Here is a 25,378-nt window from a genome sequence, read left to right as displayed (position 1 = left end):
ACAGCAGACTTAAGTTTGAAGGCTTCATAAGCAGACATTCAGGTTGACACAGCTTTTTTCGCCCCTAAGTAGTTACCAAATACATTGTCATAGTGAGAGTTCTTTTAAGGATAGCAGTACTTCTGTATCATACCTTCCCATAAACGTTGTTCCATTTATTTGGGTTTGGATAGCTGAATTATTTATCATAGTAAATATTGGTTCTTATTTGTTTGAACAGGCCTAGTGGAACATGGACGAAACTGGGCAGCAATTGCCAAAATGGTTGGGACGAAAAGTGAAGCTCAGTGTAAGAACTTCTACTTCAACTATAAAAGGAGACACAATCTGGACAGCCTCCTCCAACAGCACAAACAGAAGGTAAGTGCTGTGGGCATTGAATATTTTGCAGGGGAAAGCTTGGCATCTTTCTGAAGTCATTCATCACACTTCGCTAAGACTGTTTTGCAATCACCACTTGTTTCCTTTTCTACTTGTTTTTGTGTTGTGACATAAATCTCCTAGGAAAGGCAGCTGATGCTCACTGACCTGTAGTACTAATCACTTCTTGCTTTAAAATGCAATAGAAAATTTCCTATCAGAACACTCAAGCCTGAATAATTCTTTAGCGCTCTGAAAACCATGTTCCTTATCAGTACACCAGCAACTATAGAAGTTCAGGTCATCACTGTAGAACAGTTACCTTGAAACACAATAAGCACGAACCTTACAAAACAGAGCAAGAGAATTGGTAGACCAGGAACTGAAAGTTTTGGGGCATCTAAAGTAAAATCCTGAGTGGTGGAATCCTCTAAACTGCGGTGTTATGCTGGTCTTCTCTCGCTGAAGAACATCAGTGTCTGTTTGCTGAAGTAGTTCTGTTGTTCCCCAAACATATCTTGAGACAGTGGTTTGTTCCCAAACTTATTTTTGATCAGGAGCAGCAAAAGCTGGCCTGAATTTGAAAGAGTGTGCCCTTGTGAATGAATCTGTGCTAAATAGAGAATCTCTGTCTTTCATTTCAACCTCAGATTGATAAATGACAATGCATGTAAAAGGAAATAATAGTTGCAAATTTTCAGTACAATGTAAATGCCGTGTCTTTATCAGTCTTCGCGAAGGCCCCGTGAGGAGCGAGATGTGTCACAGTGTGAGAGTGTAGCTTCAACTGTGTCAGCTCAGGAGGATGAAGATATTGAAGCTTCTAATGAAGAAGAGAATCCAGAAGACAGTGAAGGTAACCTTTCTGGGAGGGAAACTTGTGTTTGCACGGAAAGGAATGCATGTTTTGTGCCAATTATGTGCTCAGAAAGCTGTGTTCCACTTCATAATGTAGCGCTCAAATACTGTGTTTGGTTAGATTTTAGCAACTGGAACTCACTTCACTGGTGGTAGCTGGAGGGGAAAAAGCATTTTTAGTTTTGAGCATCCTTAAGATGTTATTGCTTAGTATTTTGAGGTGCTTTGACTATGCTATCTTCTAGAGGATAAACTGACAGCACCTGGTCAAAAAGTTGTGCCTGTTGAAACAAGTTGAATCAAAGATATGTAACCTTTGCTAGTTGATAGTCTCAGTAAAGCTTCAGACAGGCAAATTTAAGTGTTAGTTTTTTTAAATGTGTTGGCTGCAACTGCTAATAATTACAGGCATCACCATCAGTCAGTCTTGGCCAGCCTTTTGTGAAGCTATAAGCAATAGAATTCATAAACAATGAATCAGAGAATATGGCTAAGTGTTGGGGATTTGGGGTTTTGGTTGTTTTTTGTTTTGTTTTAAGCTGCAATGTGTGTGTGTGTGTGTGTGTATGTAATTCAGCAAATTGTCCACTTCTATAAGAAGTCAAAATTAATTACTTGTTTTACAGATGGGTAGGTTAAAATTGATGGATCCTTATTGCATCCATTTGTTTAACAAACGTTCTTAAAGTATTGATGTAGTTCTAAGGAATGAAGATTCTTATCAGGAGATAAGACTTGAATATGACATCTATGTTCTAGATGTTGCCATAGTTTTTCATAAATATTTTTATTTATCTAAAAGCTATTTATAATATAACAGAGTTCATGAACTAGGCTAAAAAGAGGAGGAAGGTTCTTTACTGCAAGAATCAATACCCTTCAATTGATAGCCAGTTGTCGATGCTGTTTACACCTTTCACAGAGCAAAGAAGACATTTTCAAGAAAATAATGGTAATTCACAAAGGAGGTAAACTAGAAGAGTTAGAGCAAGAATTGCAAGTCAGCATGTCTATAAAATGTCACTGATTTTTCATGTAAAATCAGTTTTTTTCACTTCTGCCAGTGATGCCTCTGAAACACGTTAATTTAAATCATTAAAGCTGTGCCTTAGGTGCTGTGAATGTTGACTCTAATCTTGTAATGAAGCTGCATCATATATGAAAGTACCAAATATCTGACACATGCACAAGAGTTTACTTGGCTGGCTCTCTGTAAGATCAGAGCTAGCTAAGTAGCCTTATTTCTGTAACTCCAGTCTCCCTCCTTAACCTGTACCTGCTGATTTTCGGTTACTCTCCCTTTGTGAGTCAATTCTTCAGGGCAGTTGTCTTGTGTTTTGGGACAGCAGATATATATTTGATTATTCTAAAGAAGCAGTTCATCGAAGCCTAGTCAGATTTCATTAACGTTGAACCTTTATGCCAAAACTTTTTTGCCCCCCAGGTGCTGAAAATAGTTCTGATACAGAAAGTGCTCCATCTCCAACTTCAGCAGAGCCTGCTAAACCAAGTGAAGAAACTCCATCTGAGAGTGCTGCTTCGAAAGTCACCACTGAGGCGACAGCAGAACAAGAATCTACCATTAAACCGGCAACCAGCACATCTCCCTCCTTAACAGCCCAAAGTGTATCAACAGCTGAAAGTCAGAACCCTGAGCCACAGGTTAAGGAAGAAATAAATAATGAGGCAGAAGAGCCTATGGAGGTTGACAGTAGAAGCCATCCAGTTGAAGCTAAGCCTGTGATTACTCTTCCAGTACATACCAAAGTAGAACCTGTAGAGACTGAAATGAGGCTACCGGAGAATATTCAAGTGAAAATAGAGAGTGATACCAAAGAGAGAGAGATGGAGAAACCCAAGGAAAAGTCAGAACCAGAGGAAATGGACTATAGTCTGTCACAACAAGTTAACACAGCAAGACAAGAATCCCATTCAGATAATGATTCGAGTGCCACTTGTAGTGCTGATGAGGAAGTTGATGGAGAACCTGACAGACAAAGGTGAGTTTAATTGTTTACTGTTCAAATATTGCCATCTTTAAGAAGTTGTTTAAAAAGTGGTTTTACTTAACAGTGATCCAAAAACCGTCATCAGTAGCGACATTTTTGTTATGAGTTTCTACTAGGGAAAGAATCTCTAAAGAGTCTTTGCTGGAAGTGCAACGGAGTGAAATGTTGATTTAAAATTTTGATGAGAAGCCAAAAGAAGGGCCTTCTAAGGCAGGGTAAGGCAAAATTCTGTGGCGATAGACTGACTAGGTAGGTAGCAAACTAGCACAACTACCTGGAAAGCTAGAGAATGAGGGAAATCAAGCCATTTGGGATCCGTTCAGAGAATGGGAATTGTGTTAATTATCTGGAAAAGACAGCAGCTTACTGAAACAATGAAAATTTGCCAAAGCAAGAAAAGAGATTCAAGATGCTCCTGGCGTGAGTTTCCGTGATAAGTAGCTCTCTGGTACTTCTGGTGGGGAGGAGAAGATCCTGCTGCTGCAGGATTTTCTGATACACAGGTATTTAAAAATTGGTGAGCAACTAAAAAAATTAAGTAAGTAATGTGGAGAATTTTGTAAATGCCCCCATCTATCCACTAAGAAATTCAACAGTGATTGTGTAACTGGATCTGTACTGAAGTTCATCGAATCGTAGAAGTTCTTTGGCTTGGTTTTGTTAGTTTGTTGCTTTTACACAATACTTATGAACAAATTTACACATTCAGAAGTAGATTTGGAATATTTTTATAGTGTGATTGGTTAGTGTGGGATAGTACGTGGGCTCTCTATTCTTTTTAGTGAAAAACTGTTTGAATGTAGAGCCAAAAATTTGGAGATGGAGTTGTTTTAATTGATTCTTGCTCTCACAAACTCAGTTTAATAGTATGCATCCAAAACTCCTTCAATTTGACAGGGAAAACAGCCTGAATATATCTTTTAGTAGGAGATGAAACTTCCTTTAAAAAAATAATCTAGGGGCATAAAACATTGATGTTTTAGTTACCTTTTAACATTTCACGTTTATTTGCGTGTATAACCTCTAGAGTCCTGTACCCAATTACTGTCATTGAACCATGTTATATCAATCAGTAGAACTGAATCTCTTGAAGGCTATTAATAACAGAATAGTGGAAGTATTTCTCACTCTTACCAGTCAGTGTCCGTAAATTAATGGGCAAGTGTCCTGAGAAATGGATGACCTCTTCCTCCACAGTGTAGAATGTCTTCGTGCAAATCCTAGTCCCTGGGAACTTGGCCCTAGACACTGTGGATAACCCACATGAGTATATAGGGCTTTAGATGGACAATGCTGCGTGTCTTTGGAACCGTTTTATCTTTTGGGGGATGACTGACACCACTGATGATATTTGAAGTCTTCTTAGTGTTCTGCTGGTGCAATTCCTATGTAACCATAGCGTAGCATCGGAGCCAATGCCCCCTCCCTCCCAGTGGTCTTAATATACACGCAATACCAAGGATAGATGTTAAATGTCAAAAGTATCCAGTATCATTGTTCTGCATGTGCTCTTTGGAAGAGGGCAGTTGGTGGTGTTTCTGCACTTTCTTGCATCTTCAGACATCATCTTTCCGCTTCACAAATATATTAGCCCTCCATGTGAAAGTAGTCTATTGTATACTACTGTTTATTTATTTCCTGTGGATTAAATATATCTAGTGTTTCCTGTCTATTTTTTTCAAAGCATTCTTTATAAAGAAGGTTGCATTCTTGCAGTACTGTGCATATAGAAACAGCATACATAAATTTCTGGTATTGGAGATTCTGAACGCTTCTTTTAGTATTTCTGTGTATTATAAAAATACAGCAGCATCTGTTGCCTATTCTACCAGATGTGCTGTGGGACAAAACACAACACGATTCTGATTTTTCAGCTGTTTATCCAGTGTGTTAAATGTGTTCGTTTTTTGAAGTTGAGAGGCATCCTTTTGCCTGTAAATTTTTTAAGATATTTAATCTTGGTCTTTTTGGTGATGTTTTTCCCTTCCTTCTATCTCTTTTTCCAGTATCTTCAGCAGGGAGTCAAAGCCCTCACTGCTAAATCCCACTGGGTCAATACTGGTATCATCCACAATAAAGCAAGGGCAGATGGACCTGCAACAACTTCACCACCGAGCTGCTGTCATACCACCTATGGTACGGGGTATTTTAAGTGATGTTTGAAGGAGTATCTGTTGTCCCTAAAACTAGTTGCAACACTAAAGCAGCAAAAAATCATGAAACAAATGAAGAAATGTGTCATTTGCTTTGTTATCATAATACTTTTGAGGGGTTAAGTAAGTAAAGTACAAACAGATACTCAAGTAATAGCTTAAAAACAGGTGTAGACCATTTGAAACACTCATACATAGACTACAGCTGCTGCAGTGGAGGCACTGAGCAAGATAATTACTTTACTACCTGTACTAATGGTACTACTACTACCTGTACTACAGGTACTACCTTTAGTACCTGTACTAATGTACCTGATGTTAATACCTTCCCTTCCGTGTAGGTTTCGTGCAGTCCCTGTACTGTTCCTGTTGGAACACCAGTGAGTGGTTATGCACTGTATCAACGGCACATTAAAGCGATGCATGAGTCAGCGCTGCTGGAGGAGCAACGCCAGAGGCAAGAGCAGCTGGATATGGAGTATCGAAGTGCTGTAAGCCCTTGCGGCACTTCCAAGAGCCCTAATGTTGAGTGGGAAGGTAGGTGTTTTCACATCTGTCATGGAAATAACCCTGCATTTTATGTCCGCCTGTTCCGCTGCTGCCTTGTTTAAGAATGAAAGTTTAGTGTACCGATAACTAATTATTGCTTTCTGATGGCACTTGATTGAAGGAACCTGTCTACTATACAAATCCTGCTGCAGTTACAGTGTTGGGAGATCTGCATTGTAGCCTACTTAGATAAGGCAGAAAAACTGGCTTCATTTGGGTGAAATCCAAAAATGAGTTGTTCCTACAGAGAGATTGAGAAAGATTAAGTGCGCAGGTGAGAGGACCCCGATAACTGCATGTTCTGGGGGAGCCCTTTTCAGAAGCTTAAGGTGAAAATGGGCGAGAATTGCTAAAGGAGTATGAGCACAATTAAGAGGAATGTTTTACTGCACTGGAGTACATACGTGGACGTTGAGCCCTAGAGTAGGGCACAAAAGTATGGTAGAACTGTCGTGTTTTAGCCTGTGTGTCCGCAGAAGGGCTGTGTGAAAGGTTCTTTCTCTTGGGAATATGATGGTTCATTGCTTCTGTGTATATAGAGAATACTTGGAGGCAGGGTTTGAACGGGACTCTGGGATCCGGACCTATGTTTCCTGAATGTGACTCTTAGTGTGATCTTCAGTACAGAACAAGGCTAAAACTGCTCACAGAACCTGGGGTGACTAAATAAGGACAGGTCTGTTACCGTTGCTGGAAAGTGATTCAGATGGACAGGGTATGTGTTACATCATCCAAATTGCTGCATAAGAGCCAGAGGATGCCTTTATTAGCTTTCATTAGACATTCGTATTATGCTTTCTCTCTTTGTATATTGGCTATATTTTCATTCTTTGAAGTGAAATTATTTTAATTCTATCAGCAGCTTGCAAATTAGAAACTGCTTAGCAGAAGATTGATTCTTTTTTTTTTTTTTTTTTTTTGTGCAAGAAAAGTGTATCCTATGGGAGGCCCAGTTCTGTACTAAGTGTGTAACTTTCACCTCAGCTTTCTTTACTAGAAAAGGAATAGGTCCACAAAATGTACATTGTAACAGGGAAATAAACCGAGTGAGGTTAATGTGCTGAATGTTACAATGTTAGAGTTATCATCACAGTTGTATAATTCTGCATTTTTAGGTTTTATATTCTTGTGCATTGTTTCTGTTGTCTCCACAGTATTAGTGACATCAACTATCGTGTTCTTTGAAACTCAAGTATTCTGTGTTTAATATGCATAACAATTTTAAATTATGTTATGAAAATGCCTCACCTTAATTATCTTTACCTAAGTAAAATGAAAGAAACATAACCTTTTTTTTGCCTGTTAAAATAGTGAGAAGGGAGCTTGTAGATTTGTGGAGGGGAGGGTAAGATTGTGGTTTTTGGAAGTTGCTTCTTTAGGTGGAAAGTCTGGGGCTGCTTAAAAGTACCATTTAACTGAAATACTACCTGGACGACTCTTGGCATTGGCAGTACGGTATTACGAAGTGTGGGAAAGTTCTGGGGTGAAGTCTCTGCCAGCAAAAATCAAGGTGGTTATTGAGGCAGACAGAGAGGGAGGGAGATAAAGTGGTTAATGTAAATGGGTTCTACAAGCCTGGACGTCTTAATCTGAAAACTAGAAGGGGCTGAGAGGTCATCAGATCATTACAGCAGCTACTTCCTAAGACACACTGTGCATATGAAGCTTATCCGCCAACTGCTGTATGCAGCAGAGAGCCCACAGACTGTTTAAAAACCTTCCGTTGCATACATGGGAGCACTGCCTGTGTTGTGGGGCATCTTGTCAAACTAAAGGGCCTGTTGTTGAATTGGCTTATGACAACTGACACAATACTTTACCCTGAAGTAAGATAGTAAAGAACCTTTAGAAAGCGATTATGGGATGATTAGTGCCATCTTTCTTTGACTGTGGAGGTTAAAGATATAACTTTACAGCTGCAGTAGACTTGTTCTGGCTCGTAATTTTGAATACTTAAATTGTCCATTGCCAAAGAAAAGGAATCTCTGAAGTTCTGGTACTGGATTTTTAATTTCCTAAATTTGATGAAAATGTATTTTCCCTTTAAACACCATCAATGGGCAATATTGGTGTTTTGAAATTTGATTTGTAACTTCTGTGGGCAAGCAAAGAAGGAAGGGAGGATTTTTGTCCCGTGGGACTGGCATGTAAGTCTGGCTAAACTTGCATGTAAACCTGGCTGATATACAGGATTTGGAAAGGAATCTTCTTTAAATGAAATCTTTTTTCGGTAGTATAGCTTTCACTTAAAGGACCTAAAGGATCCAGATACTGTTTTTCACATATAGAAAGTATGAGAAAGTTTTTTGAAGCTTTGGATATAGAAGTATAGACATAAGAACATATTAAATTAAGCTGTACCTTAATACTACTTTTTAATTGAAACATTTGTACCTGATGAGTACATCTGATATTGGAGTAGGCCCTTTGTTAAAATTGTGCTGTAAACTGGACCTTTTGACTCCAATTTCTAATCCAGGGTTCTTTTCTTTCTGATAACTTTAACCTTCACAGGAAAACCGGTGGCCTATATGCCTTATGCTGAGGTCAAGCGAGCAATAGAACAGGAAGCACAAGTGCAAAATACAGCAACAAGGTCAGCATCACCATACAGGTTATCTCCGAGAGAAGTCAATAAAGCCTCTCCCCAGCCTGATATGAATGCAGCTCGCTATAGTGTCCCGCCAGGTAAATATTTTGTTACGTATCATAGTGATATGTAGTCTTCCTTTGGAAGCTGGACTTCTGTGACCTGATGCAGTATCAAATTATTCTTTAAACACTTCGTGAATTAACAAAAGAAGAAAATAGGTTGTTTTCTGTGTGTGCATGTAGATAGGTGCTCAGTATTTTTTCTAGCTCCAGTGAGGTGGTATTTTTGTTCTTTATTGCTGCATAAAATGTACAAAAGTGTTAGAACAGCATAGGGACGAAGTCATCGAGAGTTTTTCAGCTTGATACAAGTACTGTCATATCCATGGGTGGCCTTTCTTATGAAGAGGGGGGAGTTGAGGAAAAGAGAAAGCTGCTGCTATCCTTGGCATTAGTTTCTGACTGTAACGGCTTAATATTATAGTCTGAATGTTTTATAAAACATTGAAATAAGTGACAAATCTTAATTCTGAAACTTGGATTATTGCTTTTGCCTTCGGAGTATAATGTCATGCTAAGAAAAGACAAAATTAGGGAAGCTTAGATTATACTTGACTCAGTTGCATTCCATTTAAAGAATAAGAACTTCCTTTAAAAACAGGAAAACAACAAAAAACTTGAGTGTACCCTGGACTGCTATTTTTAAAAGCTTAGTTTTCAGAGTCTGCAATTCTACAGTGCAGGTTTTGCCATTTCTTTTTGAACTTTGATGCAAGGTTAGATCATTCAGTTTCTATGCGTAACATACACTTGGACATAGAGAATTTCGGAGTTGTAAGTACAGCTAGAGAGCTTTTGGGTATTGTGAGGCAATTCCCATCAGAAATTGTCAGATATACTGTGCTATTTCTGTTTTTCTTGTCTCTCTAACAACTAGTAGAGCTGAAACACTGTAATGTTTAATGTACAATTTTTTTCCCCCAAGTTCTCCAGCCAGCACCTCACCAAGTAATAACCAATATACCTGAAGGAGTCCGCCTTCCAACAACCAGACCCACCAGGCCACCACCACCACTCATTCCATCCTCCAAAACAAGTGTGCCATCAGAAAAACCGTCCTTTATCATGGGAGGCTCAATCTCACAAGTAAGAGGATTATTATTTGAAAATCTGTGCTTACATCAGTTTTCTGCCCTTTCCCCAACCTTCAGCATCCTGTGCTCGGTTATGTGTTCACAGCATTAACACCTAAGAGCTATACATGCCACCTCTAAAAGTCCAGGAATTACAGGTGCCTTAGAAAATAAAACATGTTGCAGTTATTTACATTTAGTAGCATGGTTGAGGATGTCCAGTTTAGGTGAACTGCATCTCCAAACTAACAGTGACACCACGCTCCTGGTGTTCTGCACTTTGATTCTTTGCAGTGGTGTAGTGTAGCATTTTAAGGTAGGATCACAGCAGTATTTGCATTCTCCTTTAAACGTAGATGTGAATCTTCATTCCAGAAACAAGAATTAACATATAATATATTTGTTGTTTCAGGGAACACCTGGCACTTACTTAACATCCCACGGTCAAGCTTCCTACACCCAAGAAACTGCAAAGCCATCAGTGGGTTCTATATCTCTTGGGCTGCCAAGGCAGCAGGAGTCAGCCAAATCTGGTAAGAAAAGAAAAGCTGACATGTGTTTTATAGAGACTATTTAATGACTCATAATTAAAGAAAAAACCCCCGAACTTTTTCTTTTTCTTCTTCTGAATAGCTTCCCTGCCTTATATCAAACAAGAAGAATTCTCTCCCAGAAGTCAGAATTCCCAGCCTGAGGGACTCCTGGTCAGGGCACAACATGAAAGTGTGGTTCGAGGTAAAGTCAGTCATACAGATTAAGAAACTTTGTCAGAGCCTGAGAAAACTGAGAGAATTAACTTCTAGAGCTCAAACTGCTGAAGTGTTATTTTTAAGTATTATATGATTAATCTGCTCCCTATTTTCCAAGGCATGTGTATTTGTAGGTAGCTCCTCCTGTGTGCGTGTCTCATTTAAAAACATTTGTTTCAAGGCATGCCAATTTCAAAATTAAGTTGTTCACTTGAGCATACTCAGAGCAATACACATGGAATATCCAAATACATCAAAAGAAAAGAAACTAAATACCATGGATTAATGCTGTAAAAGACTATGTTAAAAGAGGAAATAGTCTAACTGCCTCAAATGCATGCTGTTAAACTGAAATTTTCCCTGTATTTTAGTGTAAACTAACAGTTCTCGCTAGAGTTTTTAATTATTTCAAATAGAGTAGCTACTTTTTTTTTTTTTTTAATTCTCTTATTTATCAAAATGTCTTATTATTTCACATCAGGTACCACAACGATACAGGAGGGAAGTATAACGCGAGGAACTCCAACCAATAAAGTTTCTGTTGAGACCATTCCTTCTTTGAGAGGCTCCATAACTCAGGTATTTTTCCCCTTACTGAGAAGGCTGTAGCAAAACAGCGTATTTAAACTATCACTGTGAATGTATTTGCATGTCTGAAAAAGTAAATTAATATCACAGAGTAGGAACTGCCTTGAAAAAAGAAATTTTAATACAGTCAGATGGTCAAATCCAACTATTGCTGAAGTCAGCATTACCATGATTTCATCTTCATGTATATGAGTCTTTTAAACTTTTTAAATAAAACCACCAGAGCCTTTGGTATACCTAATTGAAGGCTTATTAGCAACTTCCATGAAAATAGCGTCACATCTATATTAAAATATTAATATTCAAATATTAAAATCAACTGTAACCAGTCTTGTGCAGATGCTATTTAAAGCCAAAAAGGTAAATTAAGCCCTTTTGTCTCTTCATTTTTTAAATGCTACTTTTTGGTTGATTGGGGATCTCTAGTTATGGAGAACAATAGTAACAGTTCTCCTCTGAGAAGGGTAGGTTTCATTACTTTGGATAGAAATAAAACCTAATGGCACCATTAAGTATGTAGTATGTTATCTTTCCCCAAAATGGTATTACAGGGTAAACGTTCTAGGTCATGAAATACTTTTGTAATACTGTACTCTCTATTCTTCTTTCTGTATTTTTTTAACAAGGTAGCGAATTGCCTGCAAATGATCTTACTAATATTTAGGTTAAAAGTCTAATAATAGAGGCAGAAGTTTAAGCCATACTGCTTGATAAAGTAATTGGTTTTCTAGATCTAAAAATGTTGTGGGTTTTGGTTTTTTGGTCCGTGCCCCCCCCCCCCCCCTTCACTGCTCCCTATTCTCTTAAATAAATACACATGTTCTGAATTATATTTGATTGATTTAAATGCAGGGTACACCAGCTCTGTCCCAGTCTGGCATAGCAGCTGATGCATTACTGAAGGGAACTATCACCCGGCTAGCTACAGAAGACAGCAGCCCAGAAAAGTGCCGAGAGGAAGCTTCAGCCAAAGGCCATGTTATTTATGAAGGCAAAAGTGGGCATATTTTATCTTATGATAGTGAGTATTTGTATATTCTGCGTGATCAAAGTCAAGGCTGCTGCAGGTTCTACTTTTATAATCCATAGCTGAAGTATATCTGCTTCCAAGTGGATAGGTATAAACCTCAGTCACTGGGGTGCTGTCTCGAGAAGTATTGGCCTGCATGTGTTTTTGAGGGCACGAGAATTAAAGGGATCCAGAAATTGTGCCTGTGTTCTGAAGAGTCTCCTATACTACGTATTTAAAATGTAGTTAAACTATTTAATTTCTGTGCCGTTTATTTCCAATTTGTCCTGGAATATTTTTATTTCAAAAGGTTAAACAACCAAGTTTAAAATAGTCTGTATTAAAATCAAAAGAAATTTATCATTTAACTGTGAACTTCAATTGAAATACTGATAAATGAGTAACTGTTTGAACAAATATATTTTTAACCATAAAAGATCTTTTTAAGGTTGAGATTTAATTTTACAGTATTATATTGAAGTTGTGTTGTTAAAGTATTAATGTTCTGTGGTCTCATTAAATGTAACGCTCATGTGTCTTTTTTTTATTGTCCACATTTCCTAACCATGCTCTTGTAAATTTTCCCAGCTATTAAAAATGTTCGTGAAGGAACAAGGAGTCCAAGAACTGCTCATGAAATTGGTTTAAAGAGAAGCTATGATACAATGGAAGGAAATATAAAGCAAGGAATGTCAATGCGGGAGTCTCCAGTGTCTGCACCGCTGGAAGGTAAAAACAGCTACTTCCAAGGTGTTTTGTGTTTTATCCAAACCTTTTGCATTGATGTAAGAGTATTTAGAATTATTTTATGGATCAGACTAAAAGAGAAATTACATTTAAATCTTACACTACTAACCAAATCCATGTAATAACCACTGCAGTTAAAGCGTACTGGAAGTATGACTGGAGTAGGTACTAGTTTTCCTTTTTGTTTTGCTGGTGTGTTACCGTAACTGCAGGTAGTTCAGCTGACACTTACTCCTCTCAGTAGATCTGACACACGTAACTGACTCTTCACAGTCGCAGCGGGTTGTCACAGAGCTGAAACCACACTGAGTCATACTAGCAAGGACTCCATAGGCACACCCATTCAGCTGAACACTGGTCTCAGCCATGGCGTAGGAACTTGGTAACACATTGGCGTGACCTTGTGCATTCCTGTAGGAAACCCCTTCGGTTCTGCCAAGCAGAAGACTTGCACAGCTGCTGTATCCTGCTTCAGGGCATGCCTAGTATTATTTTGATTTAATAAACTGTAATCAAACTAAGCCTGCAAAGGTCAAGTCAGGCCGTTATATAACTTTTCTGATTGTTTTTTAAAAAATACAAACACAAGAAAATACTTCATGCCTGAACTATGGAGTCTTACTCCATAAGTGCATTTTGTCCCGTCTTTCGGTAGTCCTTAAAGGGTATTTTGTGTACATTTTCGTCAGATGGAACAATATGAATAAGTTTTCTAGACAGTATATAGAAATTCAGTGTTGCCTTTAAGTTGCTGATGCATTTGGCTCGTCTTCGGGCTCTTTCGGCATATGAGGAGCTGCTCTGATACTTTTATGCTGTATCGCGTCACTCTGACACATTTTCTGTCCTCAAACTGTGGAAAATTATGAGTTCTTTGGGGGTTTGGTTTAGATTCCTACTGTAGGAACAGTAAATTCAACTCTTCCCAGATGATTCAATATGAACTTGGATTAATTTGGGGGATGCTGAGGTATATTTTGGGGTGTTTTTTTCTTTTTGTTCCACTTCCCGTCATGAACACCTTCTAAGTAAGGAAACTGAAGTGGAGTGTTAGAGAAGCAGTGACTGCTTTTGGGACAAGAGTTAAGCTTAATTGTGAAAAATACCTTGTGTTCTCTAAATATGTTTAAACTTGCAACAATGTAATGGCCTGAATACTTGAACGGAAAGATTTTTTTAAGGGCAGGATGGTGTTTATAACATGTTGATACAATGCCTAGCCTATTGAGGCTAGGCCCTCTGGGCACTACCCTGATACAGATACTATCTGTATGTATGTAAGAAGGAGGAGGGTTTTTGTTGTTTTGGGGTTTGTTGGGTTTTTTGAACATTTGTTTAATTCTCTAAATTATGTTCATTTTAATTTTAGGTTTAATATGCCGTGCACTGCCTAGGGGTAGCCCACATGCTGAACTAAAAGAGAGAACAGTGTTGTCTGGCTCTATAATGCAAGGTAAAGTACTGCAAGTTTAGAAGGCAAGCATTAATTACATCCTCAAAAATCTGGATTTCTGAACCTTAAAACTGTTATTAACAATGGTAGTTGTGTTAAAGGTAGAGCTTATTTTATTAAACATGTTTTCAGAGCATAAATCAGCAGCTTTCTGATATGCTGTATACAAAGCTAGGGTGTAAACATAGCATTTTATTTCTTTTTGGAAAATAGACTTTTTTAATATGAATACTTGGTAATTAGCACTTTTTTTTTTTAATGAACACTAACAGTTCCCCAGACCTCTGAAGACATATGCTGTTTCCCTTATTTCAGTATCTGGAATAACTTGGGATGCTTTCAGTAATATATTGAATATTCATTCAGTATTATTTTTGTGGCGATTTTTTAGTCTTCAGAATATGTTATCGTAGACTATAGCAAACCAAAGTTCCAGTACTATGACATGTAGTTAGTTACTGTTTATGAAAAAAGAGACTTAGTAATTATTAATTCCAGTGATGTGACTCTTTCTTTCTATAAAAGGCACACCAAGAGCAACAGCTGAAAGTTTTGAAGAAGGCTTGAAATACCCTAAACAGATTAAGAGAGAATCACCTCCCATAAGGACATTTGAAGGAGCCATTACTAAGGGGAAACCATATGATGGAGTCACTACTATAAAAGAAATGGGTCGATCCATCCATGAAATCCCAAGACAGGACCTATTAAGCCAGGAGAGTCGCAAGACTCCTGAAATGGTGCAGACGACCAGGCCAATCATAGAAGGCTCCATATCTCAGGTAAAATACAAAAAGCACTACTAGATTCATACAGTTGTTTACACACTCAGTAGTGAATCAGTTCAGGATATTTGAATAATGACAAATGGGGGGAGGGGGGTGTTTTAAGAAAGCTACCGACTTACAAAGCTTAAAAATATTTTCTGTGTATTAGAAAAACCCTGACACTTCAGCTGTAGGGAACGTGCTTGCAAGCAAATGTGAGAATCACTGAGATCCAGTTGTATTCTGTGCTGATGTGACAGAAGCAATGAACTATGATGCCAGCAATGTGAGTTTTTGAGCACAAGTGAAACATTGGCAGGATAACCTTACCTGATCTTTTTTTTTTATCCTTTTCAGGGCACACCCATAAAATATGAAAGCAACTCTGGCCAGTCTGCCATCAAACACAATGTAAAATCTTTAATCACTGGACCAAGCAAGCTACCCCGTGGAATGCCTCAGCTGGAAATGGTGCCAGAAAACGTGAAGGTGGTGGAGCGAGGAAAATATGAAGATGTGAAGACCGGGGATGCAGTACGTTCCCGTCACACATCAGTAGTCAGCTCTGGTCCCTCTGTTCTCAGGTCAACTCTTCATGAAACTCCCAAATCACAGCTGAGCCCTGGCATTTATGATGATACCAATGCTCGGAGGACACCTGTGAACTATCAGAGTCCAATGTCCAGGAGTTCACCTATGATGAATAGAGTTAGTGAGGGTATGTTATTTCTATCCAGAGTAAGACAAGAAGCTTTAATAATTTTATTTTAAACTTATTTTTAAACTGGTTTCTGTAATCCATTCTCTGGGTTTTTTGGGGGGGTTTTTTGGGTTTTTGGTTTTTTTTAATTCTAATGGCTTCTCTCAATTTGGAGGGTGGCTAGAAGGCTGTAAGCTGTTAGTTGAAATAAGAAAATAGAAATCTGCCGTATTGTAGCATGGAGGTGGGAATGCAATTCTATCTCAATTTGCATTTGATTATAGATCACATTGAAAGTGTTGCCTACAAGGGTAATGTTTTAAGGGCAAAAGCTATTCCTGGATTAGAGAGGTATCTAGATGAGGAAGATAATACGGTGAAGTGTAAGCAATCTTAGTTTTAGGATTTAGATTTTTCACCAGAAATAGTTTGTGATGTAATGTATTCTCTGTGATTTATTGTATCAGATTGCAGGGTCCTCTAGAACGTTCCTTGGGAGCCACTGTATACTTACAGCTGAATTTTCTATTGAAAAATATGCATTTTATTAATTTGGGGTTTTCATTGTTTTTAGCTGGAATATCTTCTGGGAAGCCAGCAAATCATGAAAGGAAAAACACGCTTACTCCGACACAGAGGGAGAGCGTGCCAGCAAAATCTCCAGTCCCAGGGGTTGATCCTGTAGTGACTCACAGTCCTTTTGACCCTCATCACAGAGGAGCGACTCCTGAAGTCTATAGGAGTCACCTCCCTCCTCATTTAGATCCTGCTATGCCATTTCACAGGGCTCTGGATCCTGGTAAATATATTTGCGTTGGTTTGGGGGTTTTTTTTGTTTTGTTTTGGTTGTTTGTTTTTTCTTTTTTTTTGTTTTAGAAGTATTGTATGCTTTGCACAGAAAAGATACCTTTAAAAGGCAATTATCAATGGCCAGATATAATTTATAAGAAGTTATACATATACACTGTTATGGTTTGATTTCAGTTTTGGGGGGGGGGGTAAAATCTAACCATTTAATATCTAAATATTAAATATCTAATTTAATATTTAATAATATTAAAATATTATTGTATAATACTGTAACTTTCTTTTAGAAGCTGCCAGGTTGCTTCTGTTTTGTTAAAAAGTTCAGACAGTATTTTTAGATAAGTATTTCTGAAATATATTAAAAGCTTTCAGGAAAGCTTGCAAAGACGGATGTGGAAGATGCTATAGAATTAAAGCGTAGTCAGGACCCCTCTGTTCAGGACTGATTCATTCTCACTGAGGGATTATCGGGTTATCCCTGGTGATATTAAATACAGTAGACTTCCTTTTAACCTATCCATCAGTCCACTTCTGTGAGATATTTTAACCTTCTTTAGGTATTTCAGCCCTTTACATCTTCAGAACTTCAGGATTTATATTTTTAATCAAGTCTCTTCTCCATATCTCCAAGCTGGATTATTTAGTTTTTTCTGTCCGCATACAGTGCATAAATTCAATAAAACATCAGTACTAAAATGCTATTTTAATTCATTTGGCACTGGCTAGAGAGAATTGGTAGCGCTTCTCATTGAAGCTATATAAACATCTGAAACTTTCATTCACTATCACCCGTACTGCTTCCTAATACTTCTTTTTTCCCCTCCTTCACCCTCAGCTGCTGCTGCTTACCTGTTCCAAAGGCAGCTCTCGCCCACCCCAGGCTACCCAAGTCAGTATCAGCTTTATGCAATGGAGAATACACGACAGACAATCCTAAATGACTACATTACCTCACAGCAGATGCAAGTCAATTTACGTCCTGATGTAACGAGAGGATTATCTCCTAGAGAGCAAACTTTAGCTCTCCCGTATGCAGGAGCGAGAGGTACGCCTGTGTTTTTTCTGATGTTCTTTAAAGTGTGTTTTGGATATGCAGTGTAGTTTGGTTGATTGGTTTGTTTGTTTTGTTGCTGCTTATAAATATATGTGTTTGGATGGATGGATGGATGGATGCACGCATGCGTACGAGCGCGTATGTATAGATGTGTTTGCAAATGAGTTGCCATACATCTTACTGGCTTTTGTGGATATAAAGGAAAACTGTATGTAATCAATATTGTTAAAGGAAAGGCTGTAAGACTGAAGTGTTCAAGAAGTTAGACTTTTATGCTAGTTTAAATTGATATTCAGAAGCATATTTAACTCATCTTCAAACTTCAGAAAAGAGAATTGTATCAAAATGAGAGCTTCTTCAAAATGAAAGTAAAAGCAACAGCTAAAAGGGTAAGGTTTGTGAAAAACATGGTGATTGTTTAAAGATGTTACGTTAGAGAGTTAGCAAATGTGTGTGACCTGCTGCAGGGTGGGGAAAAGCCTATATCAGTCTGGACATTTAACAGCAGCAGGAAGGAGCTATTAAAAGTAAAAAGACATCTCGCAAAAGTGTAACTCCTCAAACAAAGAAAATGGAAATCTTAACAAGTTAACGGTGTTTAGACCATAAAGGTCTAAAGAATTGAGGAACAATTTATAAAGCCAAATGAACTATAACTTCTTCAGATACACCAGAAGCAGGAAACTTGACAAAGAAAGTGTAGGAACTGATAAATCATCAAAACTCGGAAGTAATGCTTTAGAAAATAAGCAAAGCAACTTCTTTGCAACTCTGTTCACTGTGGAGAGATTTATATTTCTATGATGGAGATTTTCTTTATGGGACATGAGTTTGAAGAACTCTTTCACATTGAAATGTTGAGCAAAGTCTTAGAACAAAATAATAAAATGAACAGTTATGAGTCCTTGGCGTTACGTGGCATTATCCCAGGAGTTACAAACTTAATGGGAAATAGTCAATCTACCAACTTGGTTACTGGGTATGATAAGCTGTCTATCGATTAAATTGGTTTTGATAGTTATTGGTAGAATGGAAGATAGCAAATGTGAGGAAATTAGGCTGGTAGGACTAATTACCTTGGGGATAAGACGTAAGATCTTGTAGTGTTTTAATTGGTTGGAAAAGAAAGGATAAGTGGTTTTTGTAGTAGGACAAGTTATATTGGAGTTCGAGTGGGACCTGTGCATTTCAACATTTCATTTCATTTTATGAATATAAAAGGTCTGGAAAAGGGAGTTGAATGATGGCAGGTAATACCATTTTGCTAAAAGATGGGATTATTGAGTAGAGGTGAAATGTATTTTTCCGAAGGGCTTGAAGGGAGTGCTAGAAATGCAAATTCCGACTTAGTATGTTTCTGAATTGCTGATTGCCAGATCTAAGATAGTATAACCAGCTGGGATATAGTTTTGCACTTATCTTATTCTTATATTTTTTCCACTAAATACTCACTGCTGACCGTTATCAGTGAACAGAATATATAATGTGTGGACCATTGGTCTGTCCTTGAATGGCCGTTCTTATGTGTGTCATCTCCTAACAGGAATTATTGACCTGAACAACATGGCTCCCACTATCTTAGTGCCTCATCCTGGAGGAACAAGCACACCACCCATGGAGAGAATCACCTATATCCCCGGTACCCAGCTTACATTCCCTCCCAGGCCTTACAATCCTGCTTCTCTGTCACCAGGTAAGAGCTCTTACGATTTGGGGATGTCTCTAATCTGACATGCTGAGATAATTGACCATCTTTATTTAGCTTTCATTAATGTCATGTTTTGATGTTTTCTCAGGCGATGCTTTTTGCATGCACTTCTCACTTGGATAGCAAAGGTTTTCTTAATAGTTACATTAGCAGCTGAAGGAGCGCTGACAAATTCAGAATTTGCCTCATTCTGTCAGGTCTTTGTTTATAGTCATTTGATTATGGTTTCACTAACCTCATATTACATCTGTCGAAGGGTGGAATTTGGGTCTATAAGCTGTCTAGTTTCTAACTGTATAGAAGCCACTTCAGTAAAAAGCTGTCAAGCCTTCCATTGTCATTGTATGTTAAGCTTTTGTCATCCTAGATAAGTGGATAGTCTTGAGTGGAATGAAAATGTATTTGGGAAATTTTACTGTAAGTGGATGGCAGAATATTTTGGCAAGTGTTTACATCAAACTGTGCTTAACTTGAGTATCTCTTTTTGCTACTTCATTTTATCTTGTGGACCTTCTAGGACACCCTACACACCTGGCAGCTTCTGCAGCTGCAAATGCTGAAAGGGAACGGGAAAGGGAGAGGGAGAAGGAACGGGAAAGGGAGAGGGAACGTGAGCGAGAGCGGGAAAGAGAACGAGAGAGGGAGAGGATAGCTTCAGTCCCTGCTGAACTTTATCTTCGACCAGGTGAGTGCACGTTTGGATCAGTTGTCTTGTAGACTATAAATGCTCATTCTCTATAGCCACTGTTAGCAACGTGCAGCTTATTAACAACATATTACACAGTTCGATTTTAGTCCGCACTTAAGGCAGGTTCCTATTACCTAGCAGTTCTGGTCATAATTGCAACTTCAGCATGTACCAGGCTTCTTGATCTTGCGCTCATAGCAATGCAGTATCTAGGGAATGGTGTGAATCCCAGTTATCGCTAGCACATCTTGCATGTCATTTAGAGCATTGTAAACAGAGTACTACCATTTAAACCTTTAATACATGCAGTCACGTCTAGAGTGGTGGAGACAACTGGGAAAGGACGTGGAGGAGACAGCATTGATACGTAGTTCTTCTGCACTGTTATAAGGGTGATCTATATATATTGTTTGTTTGTTCCCCTCCGCTCTATGTTCTGCAGGTACAGAGCAGCCTGGCAGACCTGGCAGTCATGGATATGTTCGGTCCCCGTCTCCTTCAGTTAGAAGCCAGGAAAACATTCTGCAGCAAAGGCCTAGTATCTTTCAAGGAACCAACGGGACAAGTGTAATCACACCGTTGGATCCTGCTGCTCAGCTACGTATCATGTATGTTTCCTAAGTTACTGTTGCAGAGATATCTGTTCTAATATTTGAGCTTATTAAAAGGTGCATTTAGCCTGAGGAAAATACTATAAGAGAAGGATAACCACTGTCCAATTGCTCTTGAATTTATCGGAAATGATCTAACGTGTTTTCACCCAGTCCGGTTTGGATAGAAATTAGTGTCACAAAAGCTTCACTTTGTGGTACACATGGTATGGCTCTAGTTCTTTTTTCATGTGATGTAATTCAGAATATTCAATGTTTGCCAACAGGCAGCTCACCCCTGGAGCTCCCTCTATTACTCAAGGGTTGCCAGCTTCCCGTTACAATACTGCTGCTGATGCCCTTGCAGCACTAGTAGATGCTGCAGCCTCTGCTCCTCAGATGGAAGTTGCCAAAGCAAAAGAGAATAAGCACGAAGGAACCAGGATAGAAGAGAATATGGGACGCCGGTCAGCTGTGGTTACTGAACAGCAGCAGATGGAACAGAAGACACTGGAGGTAGAAAAGAGGCCTGTCCAGTGCCCCTATACATCTGCAAATTTTTCTGCTGGCAAGTGCCAGGGACAGTCTTCATCAGTAGTCTATTCAGAGGCTGGTAAAGAGAAAGGACCTCCTCCTAAATCCAGGTACGAGGAAGAGCTGAGAACTCGAGGAAAGACCACAATTACTGCTGCTAACTTCATAGATGTGATCATCACTCGACAGATTGCTTCAGACAAGGATGCACGAGATAGGGGCTCTCAAAGTTCAGATTCTTCCAGTAGTTGTACGTATCTTAGTAACTATCTACTTCCTTGCTGTCTGTCTTAGCCTTTTAGGGAGATAATAAGCTGTGAAATGATTCTGATGTTTAATGATAAAATATTCAGCTCTGCACAGTAGAGACACTTTGTAGGCAAATACAGCTTTTGCATATAGTGACTCAAGATTCTTGCAAAATCAGAGTTGTTTGCTTTGTTCAGATTCTGTGCTACAACGTGAAATGCAGGATAATAAAACTAACATTATCAGAAGTCGGGAAACCTAAAATTATTTTGTTTACATTGGAATACAGCTTTATGGAAATATTTGTTTCACCGTGGTTATCATGGGGGGAAAAAGACAGTGTTTTAACTTTCATTTCACTGGTGTCATTTTAATGGAAGCACTCGTGTTGCTGTGTATAGGCAACAAAAATCTTCTGTGATATTTACACCTTATTCCACAACCTTTGCTTGATATTCAGTATCCTCCCACCGGTATGAAGCTCCTGGAGATGCCATTGAGGTGATTAGCCCTGCAAACTCACCTGTACCTGCTCAAGAAAAGCTACAGCCCTATCAACAAGAGACACCTAAACCAAGCCAGGCAGAGAGTAAGTTTATCTGCATATGCCAATATTCTCAGAATTACCCTGCTTATATTTAACAGCTCCATGAACTCAGGAGTCTTTAAGTGACTGCTTACCACATTCTTAACTTTTCATAAACTTTTGTTGGAAGTATGTTGTTGCAGTGATCTGTGGAAAAACTAGATCAAATGTACTGGAACTGACACTCGGCATTAAACAGAGCTCCTTCACATTACAGTGTAAAATAAAAAATTTATTTTCAATATATTCTTTAAAATTACTACATGTTAGTGTTGATGCCCACAATTTTTTACCTACTAGTAAAACTCAAGACTATTACAGTACAGTTTGCAGGTGAGAAATGAGCTGAAATTCACCTGCATTGTGGAATGAAGCTTGCTTTATCTGTTCTAAATTGTAGGGTCTATATATGGAGGGAAAAAGGGTGGTCATCACACAGGATACCTAAAATGTAATGCAGAAACACCTCATCTTTTAAATGTGTAAGCACAGAACTTTCAAACCTTGAAGCTTTAGTAATACCGTCTTAACAGACTGACCTTTTCTTCTTCAACTAGATGACCCAAACAGGCAATATGAGGGGCCGATTCACCGCTATAGGACCCAACAGGAACCCCCTTCACCCCAACAACCTCCACCTCCCTCTTCCCAAGCAGAAGGGATGGCACATGTGCCCAGGACCCATCGACTTATCACCCTTGCTGATCACATCTGTGTAGGTTTATTTGCATGCATCTTTTCAGATGTGAAAAGTTATATTTTGATGATGAAAACGCATGTTTTGGAACATAATACCAATTCTGTAATTATTAGTTTTACTTGAGGGTATTATACAATAATGTATTTGCATTTATAATCGTTGTGATCAGTCTCATATTTATCTAGTTCATGAATACGTTCTGGCCAATGTCTGACCAAGATCTCTTTTCTATTTTTTTGGCCACAATCAGCAAATTATTACACAAGACTTTGCTAGAAACCAAGCAGCTTCTCAGGCCCCTTTGCAGCCTCCCACCACTACATTCCAGAATTCCACCCCTGCTCCAACACCTGTTTCTACCCGGGCAAAGACATCGAATCGCTACAGCCCTGAGTCACAGTCGCAGTCTGTTCACCATCAGCGGCCAGGTGCTAGAGTGTCACCTGAAAATCTGTCTGACAAGTCCAGGGGAAGGTAATGCATGCATTCAGTTTAACTGCAAATTTAATTAATGCCCAAATATGATATTTATAAAAAATAGCGCAGTAATCTTGATGTAGATCAGAAGTAGGGCTATCTTTTTTGGTCTTTTTTTTAGGCAACATCTGTCTTGCACTGTTTTTGACAATTGCTTGGCTCCATAACATAGCTTAAAACTGTTTTCCCTTCACTTCTTATGCTTAATTTCCAGTCTTTAGAGGGGTGAAGATGTTTAGTTACTTAGAACTTATCAGAGTCATTATGGACAATTCAAAGTCATCTTTTTGAGATTGTCTAGCATACTAAAGCATGTTAACATATATAACTAGACATAAGTAGTTATGTAACAACTGGAATGCAATTACATGTGTTACCTACTGCTTTACATGCATTAAGAGTACTTAATCTGTCTCTGAATTATGGATGTAGACCTGGAAAATCTCCAGAGAGGAGTCATGTCTCTTCAGAGCCCTATGAGCCAATCTCACCACCTCAGGTCCCGGCTGTACATGAGAAACAGGAAAATGTTCTTTTGCTTTCCCAAAGAACTGAGCCTACTGAACAGAGGTATGTGTAAAACTGGATTTTAAAAACATTATTCTGGATCTTCGTGCTGCAAACAGTATCTTTATTAAAGAGCAATTTAGGGATCTTCCTCTGGTACCACAGGCAAGTTGTTAATCACTGTTGATCCTTTTGCACTAGCATTCAAACTTGGTACTTGGGACATGCTTCGGGAAGCCTGAGCGAAATGTTATCTGTACATGTTCTGTCTCAAGTTTCTTGGTGCAAGCAGTGTGTTCTATGTCATATCTGATAGAAAACATTATAACAAAGCCCCTTGTGGTGCCAGTTCTATAAAATTGAAGTGTTTTTGGGGGAAAGGTCCATTTTCTACAATTTTTATTCATCAATTCAGGCTTCTCCTGCCTGATCGGCTTCCTGGATACTGTCCTGGTGAAGTGTGGAGGAGCCCAGGCTTCCAACACTCATGATTCTAGAGCAGCTTATCACATGAAATATTACTAAGCTAAGGAGCTTAATTTCCAGGAGGTGTGAAGGTGGGATGTCAGGAGGTCCATGCATCAGGCAGCCTTGTTTCCCAGGGCTCTTTGTCAGTCTGCCAGATCTGCAACATAAAACTACATGGGCTCCCTGGCAGACTGCGTCAGTGCTGTGTCTTCAACGTCTGGCAGATGCACATCGGAGTGGATGCTTCTGTCATTTGCTCTGCTGCCTGCTGAAGAAGGAATAGCACCCAACATGCTCACCATGTACTTATTTGAGGCTCATGCTGGTGAAATTGGTTCTCTTTCTTGGCTTTTTTCCCTCTCCGCTCTGCAGTTGCTGGAAGGGTCGTTATAATCCAGGCTGAATGTTAGCTAGATGTGAAGGGATTTTCAGGAACATGGCAGAGAAGATTGCACTTTTTAGAATTTTAAGGATCTTGGCCTAGGAAACCTAGAGTCTTTGTCTTTTTTACTTTATTTTTAGATTTTTTTTTTTTTTTAATTTAAGTATGGGGTGGGTTGGTTGTTGTGGGTTTTTTGTTTGTTTTTTTGTTTGTTTGTTTTATTAACGCTGATTTGCCAGATTGCTGCTGCTTAAACAAACTCAAGTATTCTAAGCGCCACAGTGAACATACAGTTGATCATTTTTATCCACTTTTGAAAACAGTGCAAGTTGTTCATGACCCTGGTATTAGCATAGATTTTTCACCTGAATTTCTTCATGCTTTAGTTCCCCCCCCCCCCTTAAAATTCTGTAATTGGAATGCTGCTGCTTTTATCATCATTATAAACAGCCTAAAATTTGCATATTTTAAGATCTCAGGATAAAATGTACCCCTTGTCAGGTTGACATTTACTTCAGCAATTTTTTTACACTAATGTGACAGAAATCATGTGCAGAAAGTATGCGAGCTACTGTGAATATAAAATTGATAAGGGGTATGAAATATAGAACATGGATCCCAGTCGGAATTTGTGCCATAGAGCAAGGCTGGCTAACTGGCAGCTCTTGAGCCAGATGCCAGTCCATAAGGTTATTTTACCTGGTTTCTAAGAATGCCTAAAATAGCTTATTTGTTTGGACCATGTGTGACAGGGTGGGTGAGGAGTCTTAAGAAGTAGTACATCTTTTTTGGCGGAATACTGGGGACAAGAATGAGAAGAAAAAGGTTGGAAATGTGTAAATAGGAGCAGCTAGGATGAGAATTTGGGCTCATAGCTTAAACATTTCGTCACCTACCAATTTGCAGTGCAAATTTCAGCCAGCATGGAGGTTGCAAGGCAGAAGTAGGCATCCCCGAGATG

General features: G+C 38.8%; 1 protein-coding gene across 7 annotated transcripts in view; it reads left to right on the top strand.

The window, feature by feature from the left end:
* Positions 1-25,378, top strand: part of NCOR1 (nuclear receptor corepressor 1) — a 75,963-nt gene that overhangs the window by 45,147 nt on the left and 5,438 nt on the right. For 5 of the 7 annotated variants that reach the window (XM_082328608.1, XM_082328607.1, XM_082328606.1 and 2 more), the window contains 25 exons: positions 221-360; positions 1,090-1,216; positions 2,663-3,218; positions 5,234-5,363; positions 5,722-5,917; positions 8,444-8,617; positions 9,507-9,667; positions 10,067-10,187; positions 10,288-10,389; positions 10,885-10,982; positions 11,844-12,012; positions 12,589-12,729; positions 14,117-14,200; positions 14,726-14,982; positions 15,325-15,685; positions 16,242-16,466; positions 17,310-17,519; positions 19,072-19,221; positions 19,754-19,921; positions 20,367-20,532; positions 20,802-21,298; positions 21,758-21,886; positions 22,441-22,598; positions 22,834-23,057; positions 23,493-23,630. In XM_082328608.1, the coding sequence (XP_082184734.1) occupies positions 221-360; positions 1,090-1,216; positions 2,663-3,218; positions 5,234-5,363; positions 5,722-5,917; positions 8,444-8,617; positions 9,507-9,667; positions 10,067-10,187; positions 10,288-10,389; positions 10,885-10,982; positions 11,844-12,012; positions 12,589-12,729; positions 14,117-14,200; positions 14,726-14,982; positions 15,325-15,685; positions 16,242-16,466; positions 17,310-17,519; positions 19,072-19,221; positions 19,754-19,921; positions 20,367-20,532; positions 20,802-21,298; positions 21,758-21,886; positions 22,441-22,598; positions 22,834-23,057; positions 23,493-23,630 (4,882 nt within the window). Of the gene's footprint in view, positions 1-220; positions 361-1,089; positions 1,217-2,662; positions 3,219-5,233; positions 5,364-5,721; positions 5,918-8,443; positions 8,618-9,506; positions 9,668-10,066; positions 10,188-10,287; positions 10,390-10,884; positions 10,983-11,843; positions 12,013-12,588; positions 12,730-14,116; positions 14,201-14,725; positions 14,983-15,324; positions 15,686-16,241; positions 16,467-17,309; positions 17,520-19,071; positions 19,222-19,753; positions 19,922-20,366; positions 20,533-20,801; positions 21,299-21,757; positions 21,887-22,440; positions 22,599-22,833; positions 23,058-23,492; positions 23,631-25,378 lie in introns of those variants that run through there. The other 2 variants (XM_082328610.1, XM_082328611.1) reach the window with 2 other exon arrangements.

This window comes from Platalea leucorodia (genome assembly GCF_965183815.1).
Source record: "Platalea leucorodia genome assembly, chromosome: 16".
Lineage (NCBI taxonomy): Eukaryota > Metazoa > Chordata > Aves > Pelecaniformes > Threskiornithidae > Platalea > Platalea leucorodia.
Note: the sequence above shows the minus strand (reverse complement) of the source record. Positions and strands in the feature narration are given on the sequence as shown.